We start from the raw sequence: 26,628 nt of genomic DNA, 5'->3' as shown, positions 1-26,628 counted from the left end.
CAGTCACCTGCTAATCCAGCAGTAAATGTACTAGCCTCAGTTTAGCTCTGGGGAAGGGTCACCCAACTTGAAAGGTTGACGCTGATTTCTCTCCACAGATGCTGACAGACCTGCTGAGTTTTTCCAGCGACTTCTGTTTTTGTTGCTTTTGAAGTTGCACCTAGCTGTGTGAGATTTGAATAACACTGGCCTTGGTGCATTATTAAATTAGCTTCAGTTTACATGCTACAGGATGCCTCACTACAGTGAGAAAATTAACTTTTCTGTTCTACAACGATAGAAAGACATAATGAAATGGAAAACAATTTGAACAGACCTGCAATTCCCCCATTTGTATTACAATCATTTAGAAATCACAGTTGTAGTCACCATCCCTTCTTAGGAACTTCACTCAGGTTCACTTCAAACATACATTTGTTTGCGGGCTGACACTTCTGGGCCACGCTGCTTTCGAGTTAGTTCCTCTTTTCTTTTGACTCCCTGCCCCCCCTACTCACATGGCCTCCCAGGAAGCCACAAGTTTCGAGTGCCTGCCCTTTCTTATTTCAGCTTGAGCATGACCGCTTTCACATCAATCCTGTCCCACCCCAGCCCACTCAACGGATTGGTTTCTCTCCCCACAACCCTCCTCCCACCCTAATGGCACTCCACCAAATCTGGAAAATCTCATCGCCCACTGTGCCCCTTTCAAGGGCCCACCAAGCCTGGACTACCATCCTTGCTTTTGGTCCAATTCATATTGGAACTCTTTTCACAGAACTCTAAAGAGCTACGAGGTCAATGCTGCACCCAAACTGCAGCAAATTCATCACAAGGCCCTCTGTGCAGTTCCACCCGAGAGCTTCACATTCTAGTGTCAAGAAAAAAAAACAAAAGGTCTGATACAGCAGCTAAAGCTGACAAGTTAATGGGTTACGAAGCAAAATTAACCCCCAGGAGAAAGATTTCAGGAAATCGAGGGATTCCTGAATCTGGAAGGTTAACATGGAATAGCTGTTCTCAGTAAGAGTAAAAAAAATACAATGATCAAAACTTTGGCAGTGATTGCCTTTGTTGGATCAGTGAATTGAGAATAGGCATTAAGTTGCGGCTGTACAGGTCATTGGTTAGACCGCTTTTGGAATACTACATTCAATTCTGGTCTCCTTGCCATGGGAAAGATGCTGTTAAAGTTCGAAGGGTTCAGAAAAGATTTACAAGAATGTTTCAGGATCGTAGGGTTTGATCTTCAGAGAAAGGCTGAACAGGCTGCGGCTATTCTCCCTGAAGCAAAGGGGCTGAGGGGTGACCCTATCGAAGTTCATAAAATCATGGGGCAGAGATAGGTGAATAGACAAGGTCTTTTCCCCAGGGTGGGGGAGTCTAAAACCACAGAGCGTAGGTTTAAGGTGAGAGAGGAAAGATATAAAAGGGACCTAAGGGACAACCTTTTCACGCTGAGAGTGGTGCATGTATGGAATGAGCTGCCAGAAGAAGTGGTGGAGGCTGGTACAATTACAGCATTGTATTCATCTACCCATCCTGATGTTTTTTCAAAGGGTTAAGAGGGATATGGGCCAAATGCTGGCTAATAGGTCTAGATTTATTTAGGATATCTGGTCAGCATGGACAGGTTGGACCAAAGGGCCTGTCTCCACCCTGTACAGCGTTAGGTTTTGTAATTCAGGTAGAGCTATCAGCCATTGCTCAATGGATTAAATCCAGAGATCAGGCTCTTCTCATCCCTTTATGATGGCAATTAAGCAGTTGGCGACATGCTAGAAGGCGTCATTAAAGCTCATTTTCTCCAGAGTTGTCCTCATTGGTGTGAAATTCTTTACCCATTGAAACCTGCTGCTGGGTGAGTGATGTTCCAAAGACTCATTCTTCAAAAAGGTTAGTGTGACAGGACATAATTTTGTTTACTGGTTTCTCGCATTGTTTAAGATGTGCTCTGCAGCACTTTGCAAAACACGAGTCAACTCGGAAACAGAGAGATGGGGACAACCACAGTGAATCACACCCGAGAGAGAACACGTGCAGTGAAGATCTGGATGAAATGCATTAACATATTGCCATTGAGTACAACAACACTATGAATTACATAGGATTACCTGCATAAAACTGGTCTATTCCAGTTCCTTAACTTGCAAAGTAACCTCCTCAAAACTTTGTTAGTATTTTGAGTCCAGTATTACTCTTTCACCTCTTCGTGGATTCTGAAGAAGTCACACTGGATTAGAAATGTCAACTCTGTTTCTCTCTCCACAAATGCTACCAGACCTGCTGAGTTTCTCCAGCACTTTGTTTTTATTTCAGATTTCCAGCATCTGCAGTGTTTTGCTTTGATCCTGACACCTTGCATCTTATCAATGCATCCTTCGAATCTTTTATCTGTGTACTTACACAATTCATCTTTAATGGCTTCATTGACTCTGCTGTGGGATAGATTACATTTGCACATATAATCACACCCCCAGCACAGCATGCAAGAACACTTCCTCCCTTTTGCGGTCACACCACTACTCTTGATCAGTAAAAATTTTCCCTCAGAATGTGACTTGAAACATCCAAGCCATCACCTGCAGATGAAACGTCCACCCCCATGTCCATCTCACAGTGCTTTCCCATTTAAAAAGGAAAAACAATGATTGACATTAAATTACAATTTAGGTTTAATGACATTGTAAAACTGACCATCTAACATGTCAGTGGTTGTGGCATTCGGTACAATTATTCACTGGCATCACGCATCTCAAACTGCAGTTGATTTGACAACTGTTGTCAGACCAAGACAGCCATTAGGAGTTTCTAAAACCAGACAATTTCTTCCATTGTGTTCGGTACACCACAACCATTTCAACAAAATGGAGACTTTTCCCTGGCCAAAAACCAGCAGCAGATGACTCAGGGAGAAGTTAAGAAACCGCTGTCTAGTCTGGATATCTAATTCAAGCTTTCTCCAGTGGCTTGCACAACATTTCATGCTTTCAACACAACTCCAAATCAAGTGCTCACACTGCTTACTTGTTGACTGAGTTTTTGTGGTGAGGTCAACACGGGTTAGTACCAACATTCAGCAGAAGAATTAAACAAGACTTCCTCTTTCCAAGAGCCAGCAGGATCACACATTTTAATGTCGTGGATGTTAAAAATCAGCTCCTTCACACACACAGGTTGGACCACTCTGCCTGCAAGCCTTTCGATCCAAAACTTGCGAAGCTTTTTGAAGCTGAAGAAGCTCCTCAGACACCTCCTGAAATCCTGATTTTTTCTTACACCCTTTGCTATTGGTTTTGTTTTGCTCGAGAGAAAGTGTGTGCATTTGTACAGTGCCTTCCATAATCTCAGGATGCTTGAAAATGCTTCACAACTAGTGAAATACTATAGGAAAGTTGTTATAGTTATAAGGGAAGAAACTACTCACGGAGAAAAGTGGGATGACTATAAACCATTTAGTGTCAAGAATTCAACTTATAAAGCCTTACTTTCACGTGGAGAAAACCCTTTGGTCAACAGGGTCATTACACTTCTCAAGGGGAAACGTGGCCAATAGCTTAAGCAGTTAGAACACACCCACCACTAGATAAAGCCTCATCGGCTCACACAAGGTAAGAGGTCCTCATTACAACTCATCTTAGACTCAGTGCCCTGAAATAATCACGACAAGTCACCACCAGTCAAACGTTTCCCTCATCCCTTGCTTTTACTGTGACTGACAGAGGAGGTTAGTGCACTCTGTCTCAAAAATGGCAACTGAAAGTGGGTTAAAATTTGACAGATCTAGATTATGAAGTAAGAACCACCATTCAAGATGCCAGATTGGAAGAGTTACACAAAGAACACTGCTCTATCCAATCTACATTTCTTCTGTGCTTGTAAAAAGGGGGAATGGTACCAATTAACCAAAACTTTAACAGCTTGTTACAGAGTAAATCTTCTTTCACTAGACCTGAGCCTAGAAGAGCGTCTCTCATGAAAAGGACAGCATCGACAAAATGCAGGCAGCTCCTCACTGTGTCTATCGGAGCTTGTTGTACTCAAAATAAAGAATGCCAGCAATCACAGCAGGTCAGGCAGCATCTACGGACAGAGCGCAAGCTAACATTTCCAGACCAAATGACTCTTCATCAGTTTTAGGGCTCAAATTGTTTATATTTATCTGTGCAAGTGGACAGCAAGACAGCAGAGTAATGTCATCAATGGACCAACAAGGCAGCACAGTTGCCTGGAGGCAATTATCGAGATAAAGTCCCAAGATGGTGACTACCACTTTTTGGTGATTTTGTTAGCCAAAAACCAACCATTCCGTAGGACAGACTGCAGAAGAAGTCTGGTTTAAGTCAACATTTAAGTCCTCAAGACATGTGGAAAAAGATGTGGCTCGTACACAACCCGAGTAACGCCAAAGTTTCAGAACGTTTCACAAAGGAGACGTTATTTTGTGATGCCATTTTGCAACAGTCATCTTTCACACAAGAAGTTTCCAAACAGCACAGAAACAGAGAAAATAGGAGCTGAATGTGCCTTTTACTCATCACATACAGCCATTAACATACCAGTGGGTCCTCTATCTCAACACGATATTTTTGTTCTCCTCATACCTCACGGCATCTCTTAATCTATTTGTTTCTCAAAGATATTCAGGGACATAGCCTCCATATCCTTCTGTTGTACGGAATTCCACCGCACCCTGGGTGAAGAAATGTCTCCTCATCTCAGTACAAAACATCCCAAGATGATGAGCCCTTTCCCTAGGCTCCCTGGACAAGGGAAACATCAACCCTGCATCCTGTCAGAATTTTACACAGTCAACTACATTTAGTGGGTCTGGAGTCACATGTAGGCCAGATCAGACAAAGGTGGCAGATTTCCTTCCCCAAACAACATTATATGAACAAGATGGGCGTTTACAACAATGGACAGTTTCACACTCAGCCTTACTGAGACTGAGGCATGCTTGTAACTTTCTAGTTCTAAAGATTGATTTCAAATTCTTCCAGTTGCCATCATGGGGTTTGAGGGCAGCCTGGACCTCTAGATTCCTAACTCAATGAGAACACCACTCCACCCAGTGCCTGACCTCAAGTAGGCGATCAGGGACCAGTTCTTGTGATGCTGACGGATGGGAGAATGTAAAGTCGTTCTCCACAGATTAAAGATTTTTGAGACCTCTCAATGTCAAACCAAACAGACCTCACTTCATGTTTCTTTGATAATGCAGACCGCTGTTACGGCTGCAGTTGGGTCAGATGAGGTAATGTACTCAAGTTCTGATAAATGGCCTGCATTAATTGTGACAGGGCTGGTCATCCCTAAGCTCTGACACTGTGCTGTGAATCCCTTCAGCCCACGATCGAGACTATGAAACCAGTGCAGCATTTGCCAATCAACATCCAAATGAACCACCAATGGTTGTTGGATTGGTGGGCAACTTTTCTGTCACTGTACTACATGCTGAAAGCTAGGATTTCAGAAACACTTCCTCAGTTCCTCTCCACTGCCAAAACAAAAGCTCTTCTTCGTCTGTTTGACATGAATTAGGCTTATGACTAAGATCTCTATTTATTTTCAGGAGATTTGCTTTAGTCCAAAAGCCTTCAAAACATTTCACATTCTCTACCAGCCTGACCCAGTTTTAAGAGCGGCAGAAATCAGCGGAGACAAAAAAGAGATAGAGAGAACCAAGAAGGGATTAACTAGTGAAATGGAAACCACTGTGATTGTATACTACCTGAAAACAAACTGAGTATAAGGTACAAAAATGTAAGTATAAGGTAACAAGGTGCAGAGCTGGATGAACAGAGCAGGCCAGGCAGCATCAAAGGAGCAGGAAAGCTGACGTTTTGGGTCTAGACCCTTCATGCTCCAGCATCAGCAGTTTCTACTTTCTCTGAGTGAGTATAAAGTGACAACATTCAGAAGAAAATTCCACTCTTCACTGCGAGCTGGTCCAGCCTTTCTTTTTTTACACATGGATCCTCCATTTCTCCGTGGAGTTTGGAATCCCTTTTGGAACAACGCAAATGCACTTCCCAAGGGCTATGCACCCACCTTCTTCAGCTCAGCTCCATCTCACTGTAGATTCCCCCCATCCCTAACCAAGTAACCCTAACATCCAACATCTTTCAGTGCTACATTCAGACAAAGCGCTTAAATTCTCCCGAGCTCTGCATGGCAATAGAATCCTGGGCTCTCGTCCCATTGGGCTCAACACCATTCCTTTCATGAACTGAGTACCAAATGATTTGAGAGGTGATGATTAAGTTACACATATTCAAGGCTCAAAGATACTGAAGCATACAGGGAAAAACATGGAATCATGGCTCATTTGAAACCATTCTCACTACTGAGCCATGAGGTCTCACACAAAGGCTTACAACATGGGAATCAACACTAACTTTTCCACCACAGCGCTAAGGGAAGTCTGCTTGGTTGAAAGTGCCATCTTTTTAAAAGAGACGTTGAACTGAAACTCTCACTGCCTGATGCTACGCATTCTACAACACGATCCCAAAGCAGCATGGGAGTACTATCTCCTCCCCTGTCATCCGAAAAGCCAACAGTCAACTCTAACCCAATGTCACCACAGCGATCACACATCTGCTTGTGGGAGCTTGCCCTTCCCTCGTTTCCCACATCACAGTGGTGACTACAACTCAAGAAGCATATCTTGGCTGTAGGACCTTGTGCGGCATTTTGCCACTTGTGAAAGATGGTCTAGAATTGCAAATCGTTCTTTCCTTGGAAAATTTGTTGAGGTGAATTCCCCAAAATGGCTTTACAAGAAATGACTTGCGTCAGCAGAAACTGAGCGTAGTTCCACTCGGTGTGAATTCTCCACTCGCTGTGGCTTGGCGTCCATCCAAACGGTGCACTGATAAACACACCCCCCAACAAAACCAAACTCAATGCTCTGACTTCCTGCTTTGTCCCTGTCTCCTCACTACTCTGCACTCAGTGCAAACAAAAAGGCACAGCTCGTGTCAAAATTTACATTCATATCACAACTTTAACATGAAATCAGAGTGCAGGAGAGGCCCTTTGGTCCATCAAGTCTGTCCGTACTACCAAAAACATACGACCTACATGAGACTGTGGAAACTGCCGACGCTGGGGAAGGCTTCGCAGTGGGGTTAAAACCGATTCGGAGGGCTTCACAGTGGGGTTGTTTTCAGAGTCCCCTTCCCCTCCCCCATTTATGATGTAGGGTCCAGACCCGAAACATCAGCTTTCCTGCTCCTCTGATGCTGCTCAGCCTGCTATGCTCATCCAGCTCCACGCCTTGCTATCTCTGGCCTATAGGAGTTCCACTTTTCTACACTAGACTCAGTCTTGTGTGTTAGGACAGCTTCAAGTGTCTGCCCAGCTACTTCCTAAAGGTTGTAAAGTCTCCTGCCTCAACTACCCTCCCAGCCAGTACATTCCAGGCCCCTCTAGTTGAAGAAGTTTTTCTTCAAATTCCCTCTAAATCTGCTGCCTTTCACTTCAAAATTACATAAAAGCGGAAGTCACCCTAGTTCTACTAGGCCATAAGGCGGCTCTCTCATGAGAGAGAGACGGAGAAAGTTGGTGATGATTTTACCTGAGGGTCACCACACCTCAAGTGAGGGGGAGAGGCTTAAAAGGACATGGTAGCCTCAGCCGGTGTAGGAACTGAACCCACCGTGTTAGCGTCACTCTGCATCGCAAACCCAGCCATCCAGCCAACTGAGCTCACCGATCCCAGTTTAATATCATCCCACAGTGCCTCACAAGAGGATTATCAAATATTTCAAGCCACAGAACCAGTACCATGATATGTGCAAATAGGATGGACAGTCAAAAGATGAGGAGCTAGGTTTAAAAGAATGGTGGCAATGAGATGGGGAAGGTAGAAATTCAGAGACTAAACCCCAGTGCCGAGGGCCTAGGCAGCTGAAGATCGGGCTGCCAACGGTGGAGTAACTAAAATGGTGGATGCACAAGAGGTCAGAATTGGAGGGGTGTAGAGATCTCAGAGGCCTGGCGGTGGGATGGGGGAAGGATTTGAAAACAAGGACAAGAACTTGAAAAAAAGAGGCCTTTGCTGGACCAGGAGCCAGCCTGACTCACTAAGCCCAGGGTTGCTAGATGAGGCAACAAGGCCGAGATGAGCTAAGTCACAAGTTTGACCCTGCAGGCTTCTGGTGCCACGCAATGGCCTGAGGTGCTTTTAAATTATAGGAATACAGCCAAAAACCATGCTCAAGGTACCATACTAGCATCACAGAACCCCTACAGTGTGGAAGCAGGCAGTTCGGCCCATTGAGTCCGCAGCAACCCTCCAAGAGTGTCCCACCCATATCCACCTCCTATCTCTGCATTTCCTATGGCTAATCCACCCAGCCTGCACATCCCTGGTCACTGTGGGCATTTAGCCAGGCCAATCCATCTTAACCCGCATATCTTTGGGCTGTGGAAGGTAACCCACACAGACACTGGGAGAATGTGCATATTCCAGCCAGACAGACACCTGAGGCTGTAAATGAACTCAGGACACTGAGACAACAATGCCACCCCTGTTCTGCGTCGACCCAAACTCAAAATAAATTCCTCCACTGTCAGGAAAGGAACATAAGTTCCCTCGTCTATTCTCTGGTTAGGGGAATACAAGTGAAATGCTGCAAACGCTGGAGATCTGAAATGAAAACAGAAACTGCTGCAGAAAGCTAGCTGATCTGACAGCATCTGTGGAGAAAGAAACCAAGTTGAGGCTTTGAGATCATTGTGATCCTTCTACAGAAATGAGTTTGAGATATCTGGTTTCATAAAGGTAAAATGCATGCAGTCGGTCTCCAGTGTTTCCAAGGAAACAGCACTGGCAGCAGGATCTCCATGTCTAATGTTTCCTCAGAAAGCTCTCTGTGTTCCTGGAAGTGGTTTCACTGGTGGCCCTCCAGGACACTTGATGTTGACCAGCTGTTCATCCCAAACCCTGGCTGTTTGTATTCCACTCTGTGGCTCAGCACAGGGACAGAAACAGACAGAGAGTTCCGCGTGTTAGTCCCATCCCAGAAACTTGAGGTCAAGGCCAACACTCCAGTATGTCGCTGTCAGAGCTGTCATCTTTTGGATGAGATGTTATACTATGGCCCTATCCATCTCTGCTGATGGCCTGGCTCTATTTCACTACTTCTCTGACCTATCCTGCTCACCATTTCTCCATCAATTACAAAGAAACAAGATTGTCCAGTCATTACCTCAATAATGCTTGCCGGACCTTACTATTTTATTGGCTGTAAGGCACTTCTGCTCGTCCCAAGGTCGCGGAGGATGCAACGAAAAATAAATACAAGTTCTTTTTTTTCTTTTAAATGTAGAGTTGAAGCCAATTGAAGCTCACTTTTAGTAGAAAGTGTGGATTGTAAACGTGGCGTTTTATCCTAGGGATGTCTATGCTGTTTGTGTACACTCCTTGATTTAACCCAGTACCACTTCGCCAGTCTTCCAGTAAGCTTGTTGCAAAGTGGGTGCCCAATCATTTGGTGCACAGATTGATGGGGACCTTCTGGGCCAATATTACTTGGAACATTCACATGGTCGTCAGATAATAGCAGCGTGTCCAACAGCGGCAGCTCCAAATTGAGGTGCTGCCACTAACTGTCAGGGCATGTACAGGCACCAGAAATTACCGCTGAGTTAGTGCAGTTGTCATAGCGCTGAACACACAACCCAAACATTGTCAGTTCAGTTCCCACCGTGCCAACGTGTCAAGATGATCTCAATAAATCTAGCCACCTGTACACTGATATTCAGAAGCAAAATAACCAGTGCAGTACAGTAGCTGCCAGTTTGCAGGAAAACGCCAACTGCTTCATCAATGCCCATCAGTAATGACTCATAGGATCACGTGGCACAAGTCATAGGCAGTTGGCACAGGATCTTTGGGAGAGGTTTCTAATTAAACCTAGAACCTTACTGTTTACACAAAGCTTTCCCTCGAGTCTTTTTGTCTTCCAGAAGTTACAATCGACTGCACCTTCACGCAGCACTTTTTAACTCAGAACTAACTGTGTAATTCCCAAAAATTCCCAGACTCGCCTCTGTGCGGCTCTGATCCATGTTCGATTCTTAAAATGACTATATAAGAGCTGAGCGACTCACCTCAGCAAATGACCTCTAGCACCACCTTAAGGCATCTAGGAATGGATGATGAATGGAATCCTCTGAACTTCATGTAAATTCTTCATTACTTAAAACAGAGAACAGGTTGAAATAAAACCTGCCAAAAGAGTTCAAGCAAGTTTATTTTGAGGAACAGCCACCTGTTTAAGGGCTAGTTCATAGGAGCTAATGGCCCACAGTCAGTGTGAAGATGAAACAGGGCTAGGGTTAGAGTTGGGTTACTGTTAGGGAAACTCACAGGGAAGCATTGAGGCACCCTGGAAAATGGAAAAGTTCTGGTCCAAAACACGATGAACAGTACCACAATGTCAAACTCTGAGCTGGCTCCACACTTCAACACTGCAGCATTCAAATACTCCAAAGTAGATCACAACCAAAACGGTTTAAAATCAAACTCTGGACATTGTACATGATCTGCACCTCTTCAGAGGGTTGAACAGGGTTGAACAGAGGGTTATCAATCAATGTTGTGCCCACGTTATACTAGCATTAGGACACTTTCCCAGTGTTAATTTGTGTAGGTGTGTGGCTGTGGTTCTGGAATCACATGTAGGCCAATCTAGGTAAGGATGGCAGTTTCCTTCCCTAAAGGACATCAGTGAACTTCACGGGTTTTTACAACAGTTATTAATGGATTCATGGGCATCGTTGGATTCTTAATTCCAGACTTTTTTCCATTGAATTCAAATTCCACCACCTGCTGTGGCAGATCCAGGTCCCATGGATATTCCTGAGTCTGTGGATGAAAAGGCAAGCGATAATGTCACTAGGCCATCGCTTGGCATGTAACATATCCTTGCAGTCCGTGTAACACTCAGTTCTCAACCTGTCTAATAAGTAGAGTCTATAGGTGTGAGGCTGGAAAAGCACAGAAGGCCAGACTGCATCTGTGCAGCAGGCAAGTCAACGTTTCAGGCCAAAACCCTCTGGGATGTTGTCTGATCTGCTGTGATTTTCCAGCCTCACTGCTTTAGATTCTGGCTTCCAGCGTCCATAGCACTTACTGTCTCCTTTGTCCAATAACTACCCATCGATAAAAGTTTGCTCCTGTGCAAAGGGAGCTTCTTGCATCAATGGGAGCACCTGAACAGACAGAAAACTGACCTGGAGTGCCCTGACAGCAGTGGAGACCCTTTCCTGGGCCTTGTGTCACTGCCTTTGTTAATGTGAGAGGACTGCAAGCCAACTTGGTTTTTTAAAACAATGGAACTGTGCACCCAGGTTAAATAAGCAAGACAGTGCTGAGAAATGTCTGGCTGAACACCGCTCCTGTGGCACCCTCCAGCGTGCAGAAAAGTGGTTTAGAAATTAACGGGGCCCCCTTCCCATCCCCCAAATCAATGCCTTCAGGCAGCAAAATGAGCAGCCACTGCATGCAAATGTGTCCCACTTCCCAGTTAAAGTCAGATGTTTATCCTCTCTACCGCCTGTTCCATTTGACAACACAGCTACCCAGAACCTTACCCAGAATCCCCTTTTCTTTTAATGAAGCAAGGACGTGAGAACCCTGCTTCCCCTGGTAGCCAAGGCAAAAACCAACTTACCAGACCAAAGGCTGGCCTCACTGCTGCCTGTCTCATTCCTTCCTGTGTCTCGTTTTCTCCAATGTATTAAAAGAGCACATATGTCTGCCTGCCTATGCCCACTTTTAGCCAGCATTCAAGTACTGCAGAACAAAGGCAGCCAGGGGCTGCCTTAATCTCAGTTAACAGCCAGCCAGCAGCTATTTTCCAGTCCTCTCAGGGCGTCCAGCTCTCTGCATGTCCAGCTACCGCACAATACACATCAATTATTCATCTCTAGGCTCCTGGTTTCCAGGCAAAACCAATCACAGATGGAGCCCACTAATGGAACCAGGCTGTAGCTGCCAACAGGCTATTTGTACTCAGCTTCCAAACACTCCTGAGACAATGGAGGCAGAATGAAGTCTATCAAGACCTTTTCAGCTAGAGTCAAATGAACTTCACAGGCATTTATTGCAGCACATCAGCACACAAATCTTCTTGTACTTGAGAGAAAGAATTGGTTCAAAGGATAGTGCTCAGGGTTGAAAGAGGAACAGCTTCCCTCTCTCTATCTCCCCACCTTTCTCAATCACCAAACCCCACACCACCTCCCCCCCTAAAAAAACACAGGCACTTATCTGTTACTCTGACTGGTGTAAATTGATGATCCTCTTGCTCTCTACTGATCCATTTCTCTCTCCCCATGCATACACATCACACAAGCAGCCACAGCACTTTGCCAGAAGGGGGGGAAGAGAGAGAGAAAGAGAGAGAGAGAAATCCAGGCAGCTTACATTTCAAACTCTTTGCAGGGGTGGTGCACTTCACACAACAGACAGACACTCCGCTGGACCACAGCCAAAGTCACAAAAGCTGATCAATTAATTCGACAGCCGACGGCCACAAGTGCCCGCAGTAAATCACCACGACATCAGAGAGAGCAGGAGAAGCCTGCACATTGAAGGGGGGAGAAAGCTTAACACTGGGCTTCCCCCTTCAGAGTGCTGTTGTCTAAATCCATCAAACTAGTCATGCTAATTAGGGTACAGAGAAGGCTCTGCATTTAGGCAATGCTGGTGGCTTTCTGATGTGCAGAGTTGGAAGCAGTTTTTTTGTTGCCTGGATTGTGGGGGTGGGAGGAGGGGTTAAGCTAGCCTTGTCAACTGCATAGTCCTCTTTTCTTAAATAAAACCCTCTACAGCATTCAATATTAGCAGAAAGAATGAGAGCCACAGCATTTGTGTGTGTGTGTGTTTTTTTGTTGTACGCTGTCACTGCTAATTGCTTCTCTGTGAGAAAATACATAAAAAGGAGAGAATTTGCAAGCTACAGTTCGGTTGTGGCAGCCTTTCCTGATATTACATCCTGTGGCAGCCACCACTTCCTTTACAGAAGCAACCTCCACACACACACACACACAGACACACACACACACACACACACACACACACGCACAAACGTAAACACACAGACATACACACACAGACATGGGCACGGGCACACACGTACAAAATATATACAGGCAGCCATTTCTGAAGATAACGAAGTGTAGAGCTGGATGAACACAGCAGGCCAAGCTCCTACGATGCTGCTTGGCCTGCTGTGTTCATCCAGCCCCACACTTTGTTATCTCGGATTCTCCAGCGTCTGCAGTTCCCATTATCTCTAGCCATTACTGAAGACTCAGTTATTGGGCTTAACTTCATTGGCCTGCAGTCGAGATTGTTTGTCACTGAATGAAGTCAGCAGTGAACACTCTGACGGGGGTAAATCAGAGAACCTGTACAAAGCATACAGAAGGGATGGGTTTTTCGAACGTTCACATCCCACAAACCAAATTTAACTCTCTGGAGGTTGCTGAGCTCGGCAGTTTAAATTAACACCTGAAGGACAGAGAAAATCTCAACTCAAAAGAAACAAATCCCAGTGATGGCTCATTTTTTCCAGGTTGCCCATTGCACAAAACATTTTGATTGTCACATTTGTTAATTAGTTCACATTTACAGAGACAGCTAGTTTTTTAAAAAAAATCACGTCCCCCTTCACTATGTCAGAAAACGTAACATTCAAACTTCCAGACTTTCCCATGTCCCCCTGAAGTTCTTTCCCACCACCTTATCAGGAAAAAATAATGACATACAAGGAAAGGGCTTGTTCAGGGGTTTTGTTACACTCTTCTGGAACACTTGGGACTTGAACCCCCCCCCCCCCCGCCACTTCTGGCTCAGAGTGAGGGAGGCTACCACTGCACAAGAGACCCTTCAAGAAAATTCGACATCCTGCTCAACTTTGATTTGATTTAATTTATTGTAGCCACGTGTACCTGAGTACAGTGAAAAACTTTGTTTAGTGAGCAGTACAGGAAGAACAGGGATGGGCAACAAATGCTGCCTAGCTAGCAACGCCCTCATCCTGTGACTGAATAAAGAAAGAAAAAGGACATATAGATCACAGGAATCAATTAAACAACAGCAAAAGGAGATGCACTGAGCACTGGTTGGGGTTCAGATTGTTTTTATTACCTGATTTCTCCTGCTTCTACTCAACCACATTAGCATCAAAAGGCTGGTATCATTTCTCTGGGCATGGTAGCCTTTCACTGACATACCATGTTCGTCCTTGTTGCAGCATAATGCGTCATGTCAGATGACAACAAGGGCAGACCCATTAGTCCTGCTTCTCTTTCCCCAGAGCCAACTGGGGTAACCCTAAACCTAATCCTACTGTTCCTCTGGCAACGAACCCTTCCGCCACTGGACACATTTACGCGACCAAAGCTGTTGTTGTTGTTGAATACTTCAATCAAGACTTCTCCTTGAGTTGAAGAGTCTGAAGAAGAGCCATATAGAACCAAAATGTGAGCTTGCTTTCTCTCCACAGATGCTACCTGAGCCGCTGTGATCTCCAGCATTTGATTCCAGGACCGACTCCAGCATCTGCAGTAATTTGCTCCTTCTCTGGAACTTCACTGGGCAAAGAAGAACAGACGTTCATTCCTTGGTACCATTCTAACAAAGGATTCTGCAACCTTTCACAGACCTCAACAGCCCCTTACTCTGAATGGAACACCAGAATTCAGAGCTTTATAAATGTTTAGCTGAATTTCATTACATTTACACTCTGATTTTCTATGAACAAAGCTTTTAACAGGCTTCACAGCTTGTGTTCTGTTTTCAGAGGCACAAACATGCTCACTCACTTTTCCTGTTCTTTTGCCCCCTTTCAAGTTGTACGCGTTAGGTTTATATTGTCAGACAAAGTGGACAATACTATCATCTTAGTGTTGCTGCTGTGTTAAAGAATAAGTTAGGAGTACCATCTTTTTCTGTGCAGACTGCACAGGGGCCCACATATTATTGCACTTTTGTCATTTCCCGATAGGTTTTGTCAGTTAACAGTTGGAATTGGAAAGAGCCTTAGGGGGTCAATCAGATTCTTCAATTCCCCTGTTCAGCAATCTTCTCCAAATAAAAATCTCCTCTCAAATCCTTTCTGTCACCTTTTCTGATATCTAATGCACCCCTCCCTTTATTAGCACAACATCGTAAGAACAGAAGTAGGCCATTGAGCCCATCAAGTTCACTCTGCCATTCAACGAGATCATATCTGATCTAATGATCCTCAACTCCACACTCCTGCCTTTTCCCCATAACCCTTACCAACTAAAATTTTAACTATTTCTTAAATTTGTTAGCAGTCCAGTCCCGAAGCACTCTGTGATAAAAGAATTCCACAGATTCACTATCCTTTGAGAGAAGGAATTCCTCACCTCTGTCCTAACTAGGCAACATCTTACTTGGAGACAGCGCCCTCTGATCCCAGACTCTCCAACTCTGTAACGACCCTGTCAAGTCTTCTAAGATCTTATGTGTTTTGGTAAGATCACCTCTTATTCTTCTGACCTCCAACGACTACAGGCCAAAACTCAACCTCTCCTCATAACTGGGATCAATTGAGTGAGCCTTCTCTGGGCAACCTGAAATGCCAGTGAATCTCTCCTTAGATAAGGGACCCAAACAGTTCACATTTTCTAGCTGTAGTCTAACCAGTGCCTCATACAGCAGGAACAGGATTTCCCTTTTTTTTTAACTCCTTTCCATTTACCTATGTAAGCTTCTCTTTGTAATGTATGCCTTCGGCTTTCTCCCTTTAAATAATATCTACAGTATAATAGGAGACAAGAGCTCCTGTAAAATATCTAGCTCCAGTGTTCTTCCTGCCAAAATGCGTAACCTCCCATATTCCCACATTATATTCTGCCTGCCAAGTTTCTGCCCACTTCTTTAACCTGCATGTGTATCCCACTCCAACACGTGCTATTATCTTATGAAGTGACCTTATGTCTGGGACCTTACTAAACATTGTTTGCAAATCCAAATATACTTTATCTACCTTTTATCTATCCTCCCTCAAAAAATTCTAATACATTTGTCAGGCATACTTTCTCCTTCACGAAGCCATTCTGACTCTGCTCGATATTGTTGTGCATTTATAAGTTACGTTCTTTATCATAACTTCTACCATTTTCCTAATGACAACTATCATTGTAAAGCTGCAGCAAGGACAGGGTGCCCACAAGGACACACATACCAGCTCATGGGCCAGACCAGGCCACATCTCTGGGCTCTTCGCTCGCTATCGTAATGCACCCTCATTCTGCACCTAGCTGGATGCTCACGGCATCTCTCACTTTTTTGCAGTTCTCGATAAAAGACTCATATTAATTATATCTCGTCTTGCTGCTTAGCTCAGGCTCAGATCCAAGAAGCATGTCATGGTTGTCCACAGGCCTCAGTCAAGGGGTACAGCATTCAGGGGCTCCTGGCACTCTTAAGTCAAGGACAGCTTCCAATTTTCCTCCAGAGACTTGGGCATGGTTGGTCAGTTAGCTACTCAAGGTCTTCACGGTCAAATGTTCTTGACAACAGGGGCGAGAAGCTGAATGGCACGCAGCCCACCACCTACGTTGACTCTCTGTTCACTGAAGGCTGTTTTCCTTCTGGAATTGATGGTGGTGGGAAGCGGGGTGCGGTTGGAGAGGTGGAGGTGGTGGCAGGCATTAAGGGAAGTGAAAGTGGGTGGTCCCACTGTTACTGCCAGTGCAGGAGAAGAGGGGTTTTGTGTGAACAATTAGACAGAACAAGGTATCACAAGGTTAGTGGTGTTGGGGCTTGTGAGGAAGGTGTTGCAAGCAATCACCAGTGGGACAGCATCCCTTCTCGGTGGTAGGTGGGCACAGTAGCAGGGATAGAGTGAGTATGAGGTATTGGAGAGAAGGATGTTGGCACTTATTACTGGGGGAATGGAGAAGATCATTGACCATCCTTCTACAGCACTGGGCATTCTTCTTGATGGCTGAGACTGCACTGAGCAGGCTGGCATGGTCGGGTGTTGTAGCCTCTACTGTTGGTCCTGGGGAAAGAGGATGTGTTGTCTCCTACACAGCAGGGCTCCGATATTCCCCGTCTGCCGTGTACAGGCAAATATCAGAATCCATGCAGGACTGCTTCGAACTGACAGCGCTTGTCTGAGTGCTCTTAAAAGACAGCGTGGGCATGAGCGATGCGGATGAATTCTGGTGTAGTTGCTGAGTGGCAAGTTGTTCCGGGAACAACTTGTGTTTGAAATGGGCCCAGGATCAGACACAAGGGATACCGTGGGGCAAGAGCTGGTAGTTAATGAGGCACGTTTGATAACATACAATCAGAAAATCCACTCGTTCTTACAGTGGGCATCCTTCCAATACTTGTGACAAAATCCAGACTTAGCCAAAGCAACCATAAGATTCAGCCCATTGTATTTATTGCCTATCCTCTTCTTCCCCTTCAGTATTTAGTAGTTTTGGAATATTATTAGTGTCCTTGCACTGTGAAGACTGATGGAAAGTATTTATGCAATTCCTGATTCATTTTTATTATTTCACCGGCCTAATTTCTAAGGGTCTTGCGCCCAGTTTGGACTCTTTTCCTTTTTATAAATTTAAAGGAGCTCTTACTGTTTTGATATTACGTGCTTTCTCCCTTTCTTTTCATAATCATCTTTTTTTTTAAAAAATTCTCAATCCTCTGGTCCACTCAACAGTGAACCACATCTTCAATTCTCACTTCTGAGATTTCTCTTGTTACTATCTTTGAAACATTTTCTCACCATCTTTCCTGTGTACAAAATGTTTGGTGACCTTTTTGACAACTTTGCTGCGCAGATGAGACTTCAGGAGGGACTGCTTTATCGAAAGAGTGGTAGAATGCAGAACTTGCTGGTTGTAGGAAGTAGGTGAGACGTTTGCACAGTCACAGAAAGTCATCCAAATTGTTCAGAACCTGTGAAACTTCTACTCATGTTGCGTTAAGACATATGTACTTCCAGTGACATTTAAACAAAACAAAAACAACTTAAAAAGTTAAACTTATTAAATATTTTTGAAGTGTGTGGTGCATAAAACTAACTCGCAATGTAGGTCTTTGTAAAACATCCGTTTGTAAATGTGCACTGCATTAGCTCATCTGTGATTTCTTAATTTGTGCTCCATAATATTATCAGGGTCACTAAGGATTATCGACATCCCATTCTAACCTTAGTCACTTCACTTATCAGACACCAGCCAAACTAGGGTTGGGCAGATTTGATTAGCAAACAAGTGTTCATTCATTTTCATCCTAAAATAATTTATTTTGGATTATTTTAAGGAATGTATCAGACCCTTAAAAACTAGAGTTGAAGAAAATAAATAAAAGCCAAGGAATTAAACATGCAGGGCTACTTTGGATAGAATAAGGTAATGGGATTGGATTGCTCAACATGAAGCTAATGGCAAAGATATATTTGAAGGGGAGCTCAATAAGTGTATGAGCCCAGCACCTAGGAACATGTTTATGTTCTCATTCATTGCCCCACTCCTGAAAGTAGAAGGTCATTTAGTGAGATTGTCCCTGAAGGCAGCACTGGCCATTCTGTCTCTGTGAAGCTGAGGGCTACTAGCAGGCTACTCAACCACAGGGGCTATCACAGTTAGATCAAAGCTCTGCCTTTGCCCAGTAGCCACGTAGTCAGGAAGCATATGGACAGAGGTGAAGAACATTCTTATTTTAAGAGAGGCTCTGGAACAAGAGACTGAACATGTAGTTCCAACCTCCCAGAACCATCTGGTTAATGCTGCAGACAGGAAAGACTGACACTGGGGATTGTCCTGGTCCCTATAGATTTAGCTGCTGCTTCCAACCACCTAATTTATGCCCTGAGAAGGCATCAGATAGCAGGACTAGAAGTTCTAATACTGTACGGCATTCAAATTTTAAAATGTTCCAAGAGTAATTCGCAGATAATGTGAACAGACTGTGGTCTGTCAGTATATTCTCAGAGAGACCAGTGACACCTCTGTCAGTCAATCAGGTGCAGACAGTGTAGAACGTGAAAATTTAAGCAATTCAGACTGACTGGGAGTTTGATATCTGACTGAGCTCCACTTAGCTTTAGCATCCTGTAATTGGTGGTTCACCTAAATCTCATTAATCTTTGCACTGATGATGGATAACATATTGTGCCTATATTGTATATTAAAAGATAAGGCATCTGGCTCAGGGTCTCTTGCCTGCCTGCATGAATCCATTCCCCCAGGGCCTCTGTCTCCTCAATACTTAGCCAAAGAGCATGACATCATTTTTCTACAGTCTGCTGTTTCAAAACAGGGCTGTGTTCTCAGTACTACAACAGCAGGGGCGTGGAAACATTTAATTACACCACACATCTGCTAAAGCCTTTACCTGTGCTTCCAACCAGCCTGTTTTACACAGCAACAAAGCACATCCCTTTTTAGCCGCACCTTAAGTCTGAGGCATATCAAGGCAACCTCAGCCTTCAAAACTGATCACAAAGTGTGGAGGTGGATGAACACAGCAGGCCAAGCAACATCTCAGGAGTACAAAAGCTGACGTTTCGGGCCTAGACCCTTCATCAGAGAGGCTCTCTGATGAAGGCTCCTGAGATGCTGCTGGGCCTGCTGTGTTCATCCAGCTCCACACTTTGTTATCTTGGATTCTCCAGCATCTGCAGTTCCCATTGTCTTGCCTTCAAAACTGAACTTATGATTGGAGCTCGAGTGTCCAGCAGAAATTTGGTCTTGTGATGTTGGAGGAGGTGACTAAAGCCCCACTCTGGTTGTACTGCAATGACGAGTGTCCCTAACTCTAACCTATCAAGGCTCGGTGCATGAGGGGAGGCAACACTCATATTTATCACTCGTTCCTGCTGCTATTTGGCTTCCATTTTACATCAAGGCATACGTTTTCTGACCAGTTGCAACCTTCACCAGTCAAGAGTATACAATGTTCCAGAATCACACGTAGCTGGCTCAGCATCAGATGGGTTGAGCCCTGGGGCCATTAATTATTTTAATTTTGTGTGCTTCTGCGTCCTGCATTGGTGGCTACGTTTTACATTCAGGTTGATTGGTTCTCAGTTTTTTTTTCTTCTCTCCTTCCGTTTGTCTCACCGCCCCATGTACAATGAGATGGGGTAGGGGCTGGTTAGCTCAGCTGGCCGGAAGGCTGGTTTCTGATGCCAAGTGGCAGCAACAAACCGCAAGTTCGATTCCCCATCCAGCCAAGGTCACCAGGAAAGTCCTGCCTACTCAACCTTGCCCCGTACCAGAGGTGACCCTCAGATTAAACTCACCCGACTGTCGGCTCTCTCTAATTAGAGACAGCAGCCCCCTAGGACTATGACAACTTTCCCTTTTACAATGATATGGAAAATAATTCTTCCCTCGTCAAAAAAATCTGGACTTTGGCTCAAATCTCATTAAGGCCCGTGTCCATGAACTTAATTATCAGTCCCGTACATGTCCCCCCATTCCCAATTTTGCCATCGCTGCATTTTTGGAGTCCAATACTATCATACTTGGGTTGATTAGGCCACTGTTGGAACATGGTGTTCAAGTCTGGTCTCCCTGTTGAAGGGAGGATGTTCTGAAACTTGAAAGGTTTCAGAAAAGATTTACAAGCATGTTGCCAGGATTTTAGGGGCTTGAGCCATAAGGATGGGCTGAATAGAGTTGGGGCTATTTTCCCTGGAGCATAAGAGGCTGAGGGGCGATCTTGTAGAGGTGTATAAAATCATGAGGAGCATGCATAAGGTGAATAGCCAAGGTCTTTTCCCCAGGGAAGGAGAGTCCAAAACTAGAGGGGCATAGGTTTAAGGTGAGAGGAGAAAGATTTAAGGGGTCTTAAGGGGCAATTTTTTTCACTCAGAGGGTGGTGCGTGTATGGAATGAGCTGCCAGAGGAAGTGGTAGAGGCTGGTACAATTACAGCATTTAAAAGGCATCTGGATGAATACATTAGTAGGAAGGATTGAGAGGAATATGGGCCAAATGCTGGCAAAAGGGACTAGATTAATTTAGGATATCCGGTCAGCATGGACAAGTTGGACTGAAGGGTCTGTTTCCGAGCTGTACAGCTCTGTGACTGTATGTTGAACAAGCATTCCTGAGCCTTATACAAGGAGCAACCAGGATAAAGGAAACGGAAAAGGGATGATTCCAAGATTGGGCCCAACAGGAAAATCTGACGTACAGGCCAACAATTATGACACAGTTTCTCGTGATGCTGGATCTCCACTCAGAGTATGGCGCTCATCCAGTGCTGAGTCAATGCAGTTGGTGCAACATATCGGAGACAAAATTTTAGAAAGAGCAGGCTGGCAAGTGGAATCAAACGGCTCCACATTCCATGCTGCCCTTTGGGTGAAGCAGACAGTATGGTGCCAATTCGTGCTTAATGACAGGTGTAGAATTAAGAACAGAATCCAATGGAATGAGATTAAGAACAGAATCTTACTTTCCAGTTTATACCTCGACAGACAGCAGACAAGAGACTTTCATGTCTACATCACAGTGACTACAATTCAAAAAGGGAGGTTAGATAAATACATAAGACAAAGTGAAGAATAATTCTTGCAACTGTAGCTACTTGCTAGAAGCATGGGATTTACCTTCTCTAACTTTGCAGATTTGTAGAAGAGTTAGAAAGATGATAGGTTTCGGGTGTCTGCCGTCAGCCTGGCTCAATTGATAGTTATTTGCAAGCTACTTATGGTTTGAGCTGCACACGCCTTGAATCTCAAGCAGAATGGGTTCAAAATTCTACGACAAGAATTTTCATTTGCACGGTGCCATTCACATCCAAATGCACCTCACACTTAACCAGTTGCTTTTGAAGATAATTCCTGGTCAGAAATTGTAGAAAACAATTTGCATAAGAAAATCAGTTATCTGAAGAACTAGACACGGCTTGTATTTAATGTGTTAATGGAAGGGCAGCCCTTCTGGACAATGCAGCATTCCCTCAGCACTGAACTGACATGTCAACAGGTCAAGTCCTGATGCAAGGCATGTATTTAACAGCCCCCTGACTCAGAGGCAGTATGACCAGTGATCCAAGCTGATTGTAGTTGGAGATGACATTCATAGAACATAGAACAATACAGCGCAGAACAGGCCCTTCGGCCCTTGATGTTGCACCGACCTGTGAATTAATCTAAGCCCCTCCCCCTACACTATCCCATCATCATCCATATGCTAAGTCCATATTCTTCCAATTTCAAAGGGACTAGGGGGTATGATCACTGGACTGTAAATTCAGAAACTCAGATAATGTTCTGGGAACCCAGGTTCAAATCTCGCTACTACAAATGGTGGAATTTGAATTCAATAAAACAAAACATCTGGAATTAAGAGTCTGTTGATAACCATGAATCCATTGTTGACTGTTAGAAACATCCATCTGGTTCACCAATGTCCTTTAGGGAACGAAACTGCCATCCTTACCTGGTCTTTCCTATATGTGACTCCAGACCCACAGCAATGTGGTTGATTCTTAACTGCCTTCTGGGCAATTAGGGATGTGCAGGCCTAGCTAAAATGCTGTCATCCCAACCAGGAATAAGGGAGGAAAAGGGATGCTGTCAGAGGTCTGTGATTCAAAAATCAGAAGTGAGCTCCCATTAATGCCCTGAGAAAAAAATTTCTCCTCAGCAAAAACAAAACTATAACTTGTTGTTAGTCTTCTTACTGTTTACGGAAATTGCTGACATGAAATAGCTGGTAGATTTATACAATCAACAAGCAAATCCATCTGAGAGAACTTTTTTCTGAACTGATTCAACATGATAATACGTGCATCCATATAGCATTGTATTAATACACAGGATCATCACTGGCGAAACTTATCTCCTTTCCCTAAACAGCACCAGCTCGTGGCTCCCCTGTCACATGTTGGGCTGGCTATTTCTGGGAGAATGCAATGAACCTCCAAAGTAACAAGCAATTGATATTTTTTTCTGTGTGACTAAAGTTCTCACGAACAAATTAATTACATGGGCATGGAAACATGACTATGAGGGGCATGGATTGGAGGGGGTACAGGAAATTGACTGAAAGGTAAGGAAACTACTGCGAACTCTGTGCTGACAACCAAGTAAAATCAGACGCAGTCCTTACTTGAGCCACAAAGGGCAGATTACTGAGTCAACCAGTTTTTACAAGTGAAATGGCAAACCCTTACTCACAATGGAGTGAAAAGATAAAGCATTTGAAAAATGTGAGACCACCCAGAAGCAGGGTGGGCCGGGAAGAATTTTCAAATGCTGGAATGGGAATCCCTTCCCTGCTTTGAAATTACACATTTTGCATTCATTCGGCTTAAGGTTTTGTTTTGTGCGTGTGATAAGCTCATGTAATTTATACCATGACAAGATTGTCTTTCCATCTGATCTTTCATGTGAAGCCCCCAGGCAGTTCACATTCAGGAGTAAGGAACAGCAATGGAACCAGGAATCCAAAGATAAAGAGGGATAATTTAAAGACGGATCCAGGAAATGTGTTTTCAAGGAGCTGGTGGGGGCGAAGGGGTGGAAAGGTGGCAGTAGTTAGCGAAGTATTCCAGAGAATAATTGATGGGCATGAGTCTTCTGCTGGCAATGGACCAATGGAAGGGATTCAGAGAGGGCAGAGTGATTGGAAGGAGTAGGAGCAAATTACCGCAGATACTGGAACCTGAACTGAAAACAAAAAGGCCGGAAATCACAGTGAGTTGGTCAGCATCCATGGAGAGAAAGTAAGCTTGCATTTCAAGTCTAGATGACTCTTCATCAGTGATTGGAAGGCACTGATCTGATTTCATGCTTGGCAGTTCGGTGTTTAAACATAGAACATAGAGAAGTACAACACAGTACAGGCCCTTCGGCCCACGATGTTGTGCCGTGGATTAATCCTAATCCAAAACTAAAATAACCTAACCTACATTCCCCTCAATTCACTGCTGTCCATGTGCATGTCCAGCAGTCGCTTAAATGTCACTAATGACTCCGCTTCCACGACTACCACTGGTAAACTATTCCTTCCCTGGCCATCCAGGGCACTCAGCCAGTAGCAACCGTCGCCCTCGAATCACATGTTTGCGACACTAAGCCCCACTCCAGAAGTTAAGAATGTGATCGAGGTGTGGATCACTTTCTCTGCAACACAGGGAATGCTGTGTGGTTGGACGTGTGGATTGGAAGGAGTTTAAAAGAGTTTTTAATGCTGTAGTGTAGACTGAGGCATCTGGCTTTGTCTGGCATCCTCAACAAAACAACAATTTACGTGGTTGCTCATCAAATTTTCTGGGATCCTGCCACATGCACATTTGTCGCTATCTTTTATTTGCATAACAACAGTTACTATATTTAAAAGAAGTAACTTATTTGGTTATGTAATGTTTTGTGATTTCTTAAGCATTTGACAAAAACATTGCATAACAGAACTTTCATTCTTTAGAGAAAGACTGTGGGAAAAGCAAACAGACAGATAGGGCTCCAGTGGAGAACACCAACACCTAGCCTGGCAATATTTGCCACTGGTGAAAACTTGAACCCTGAACCAATTAGTGCACTCGCACATTTTAAGTGCACGTGTTACTATAACTCTGTGTCTTCTTCTTTGATGCAAAAATGTGAATGTGATGCTGCATTTTCCAACATGCATCGCGAAACTGATCGGTCAGCATCTGAAAGAGGAGAGTGAGTTCATGTTACCAATCACTCGACTCTGGCTACAGGCTACACCCAGATGTCAAGACCTCCAACTAAACATAAAGAACTACACCAAAAACATGAAACCCCTTTTCAAATGCTGATTGATCCTGTTACTTTCCCCCTTTTGTACTAAAGGATTTAATGGCTTCATGTTGTTCCGCTGGCAGATCCAATGATCAACGTCAACTGATTGCTAAATCGTCTCAAAACGGAACATAATAACCTTGACAGTTGATTTTGAAATAATGACATACGATTAACAGGATCTGTGATTATATAGAATATCTGTTATTTTACAGTGTAATGAGCTTTAAAAAAATCATGAGGCAGTTGTGATTATGTCAGAAAGTTCAGATGTTTCCACCCCCACATTCAAATGGTCGTAGGCATCAATTCTGCGCTCAACTATCCATCTAAGGTTCAGGCCCAGAGTTTAAAAGTAGTGTTTAGAAATTGCTTGGTATACGTAGCATGCCACAGCCCTTTGAATAGGATTAAGTGCAATTAATGACCTGAAAACAAACTGCCCACTCTTTCAGTCAACGCTGCTCTCAGCAGTCAAACCAAACCTTTAAAAGACAAGAGGCACTCCAGATGATCAACATGTTTTTGATACTTCTGCGTTACTCTGGCTGATGGACATGTAAACCAATGAACTAGAGCCTTCCCCAGTTTCCAAATTACGGCAACCCTGGCCTTGGAAACATATATTGACCACGGTCCCACATGATGCTGCAGCTTTGAAATTTCAAAACGAGTTGGGCAAAAGTGGATGGTCAAAAGTTGGCCGATGGAATAGTTTTTGCATTGCTTCAGTTATGAGCAGGAATCATGACTGGGAGAGCTTTTCTTTGGTATTCACTTCTAAGACAGCTCAATATTAAATGGAAGTTATTATGCACATAATGTAAACAAGAGGAAGAGTGGAGTGAAAGCTGCCCATCAGATCAACATTATTAAATAGCAGAACAGGCTTGAGGCACTTAGTGACCTAGTCCTGCTCCTGTTTCTTCTGTTATCAATCAGTTAGCTCATCATTGAGTGGCTAAGCGACACACTGTCCTGATTCCCATTGAGTGTTGAGGGAAAAGTGGTGAAACGGCTAGGAATTGGGTAAATATAAGAAGGCCCTGAGCGATGCGACAGGGATGAAACTGGTCTTCGTTCGTCATGTGGAATGAATTCATCGCAATTTAGAAACCTATAAATGTGGCTTTCTGTTTTCTCTAAGAGGTAATTATTGCATCCCTATTGCCTAAGTCAGGGATTAGATCAACACTCAGCCTCTCAACGATGGGTTAACTGACTGATAACAGAAGAAACAGGAGCAACAGTAGATCATTGAATGCTTCACGTCTGTTCTGCTATTCCTTAAGTCCATGGTTTATCTGATGGGCAGCTTTCACTCCACATCACTTCCCACCCCCATAATCCTTGACTCCAAATTTAATCAAAGTGTGCGCACAGGAAGCAAAACTATATTAGGATAGGAAAAGGTTTCACAATTATTTTGCAATGTCTTTGGGATTTTACTGAGGCAAATGAGGGACGATGGATTTAGTGTGCAGACTGGCCAGAATCTGGCTAAATGGTGAAACAGGTTTGGGAGGATAAATGATCGAACCTTGCTGCTAGGTTCATTAGGTATATTCAAGAGGATGCTGGACATGACCCTCGCGACTCAAGGGATCAAGGGATATGGAGAGAAAGTGGGAGTGGGATTCCAAAATTGCACGATCAGTGATGATTACACTGAATGGAGGTGCAGGCTCAATGGGCCTAACAGCCCAGTCCTGCACCTATGTTTCCATGTCAATAGCCTGGCTGGAGCTTTGCACTTGTTATCCATTTAAATGTGAGACAAAACAGTCAGGAATTCACCTCCTGAAACAGTTCTGTGGGGTGGAGCTCAGGAGGTGTTATAAAATTCA

General features: G+C 44.1%; 1 protein-coding gene across 28 annotated transcripts in view; it reads right to left on the bottom strand.

Annotated features, from left to right (window-relative positions):
- Window positions 1-26,628, bottom strand: part of zmiz1a (zinc finger, MIZ-type containing 1a) — a 467,693-nt gene that overhangs the window by 92,694 nt on the left and 348,371 nt on the right. The window contains exon 1 of one of the 28 annotated variants that reach the window (XM_059640386.1): window positions 12,425-12,690. The exons of 24 other annotated variants lie outside the window; for them this stretch is intronic. Coding sequence is in view for 1 of the 4 variants with exons in the window: in XM_059640379.1 (XP_059496362.1) it covers window positions 11,670-11,784 (115 nt within the window). In the remaining 3 variants the exon portion in view is untranslated. Of the gene's footprint in view, window positions 1-10,104; window positions 10,194-11,669; window positions 11,865-12,268; window positions 12,372-12,424; window positions 12,691-26,628 lie in introns of those variants that run through there. 3 more of the 28 variants (XM_059640384.1, XM_059640379.1, XM_059640387.1) reach the window with 3 other exon arrangements.

Source organism: Stegostoma tigrinum, chromosome 37, assembly GCF_030684315.1.
Source record: "Stegostoma tigrinum isolate sSteTig4 chromosome 37, sSteTig4.hap1, whole genome shotgun sequence".
Classification (NCBI taxonomy): domain Eukaryota; kingdom Metazoa; phylum Chordata; class Chondrichthyes; order Orectolobiformes; family Stegostomatidae; genus Stegostoma; species Stegostoma tigrinum.
Note: the sequence above shows the minus strand (reverse complement) of the source record. Positions and strands in the feature narration are given on the sequence as shown.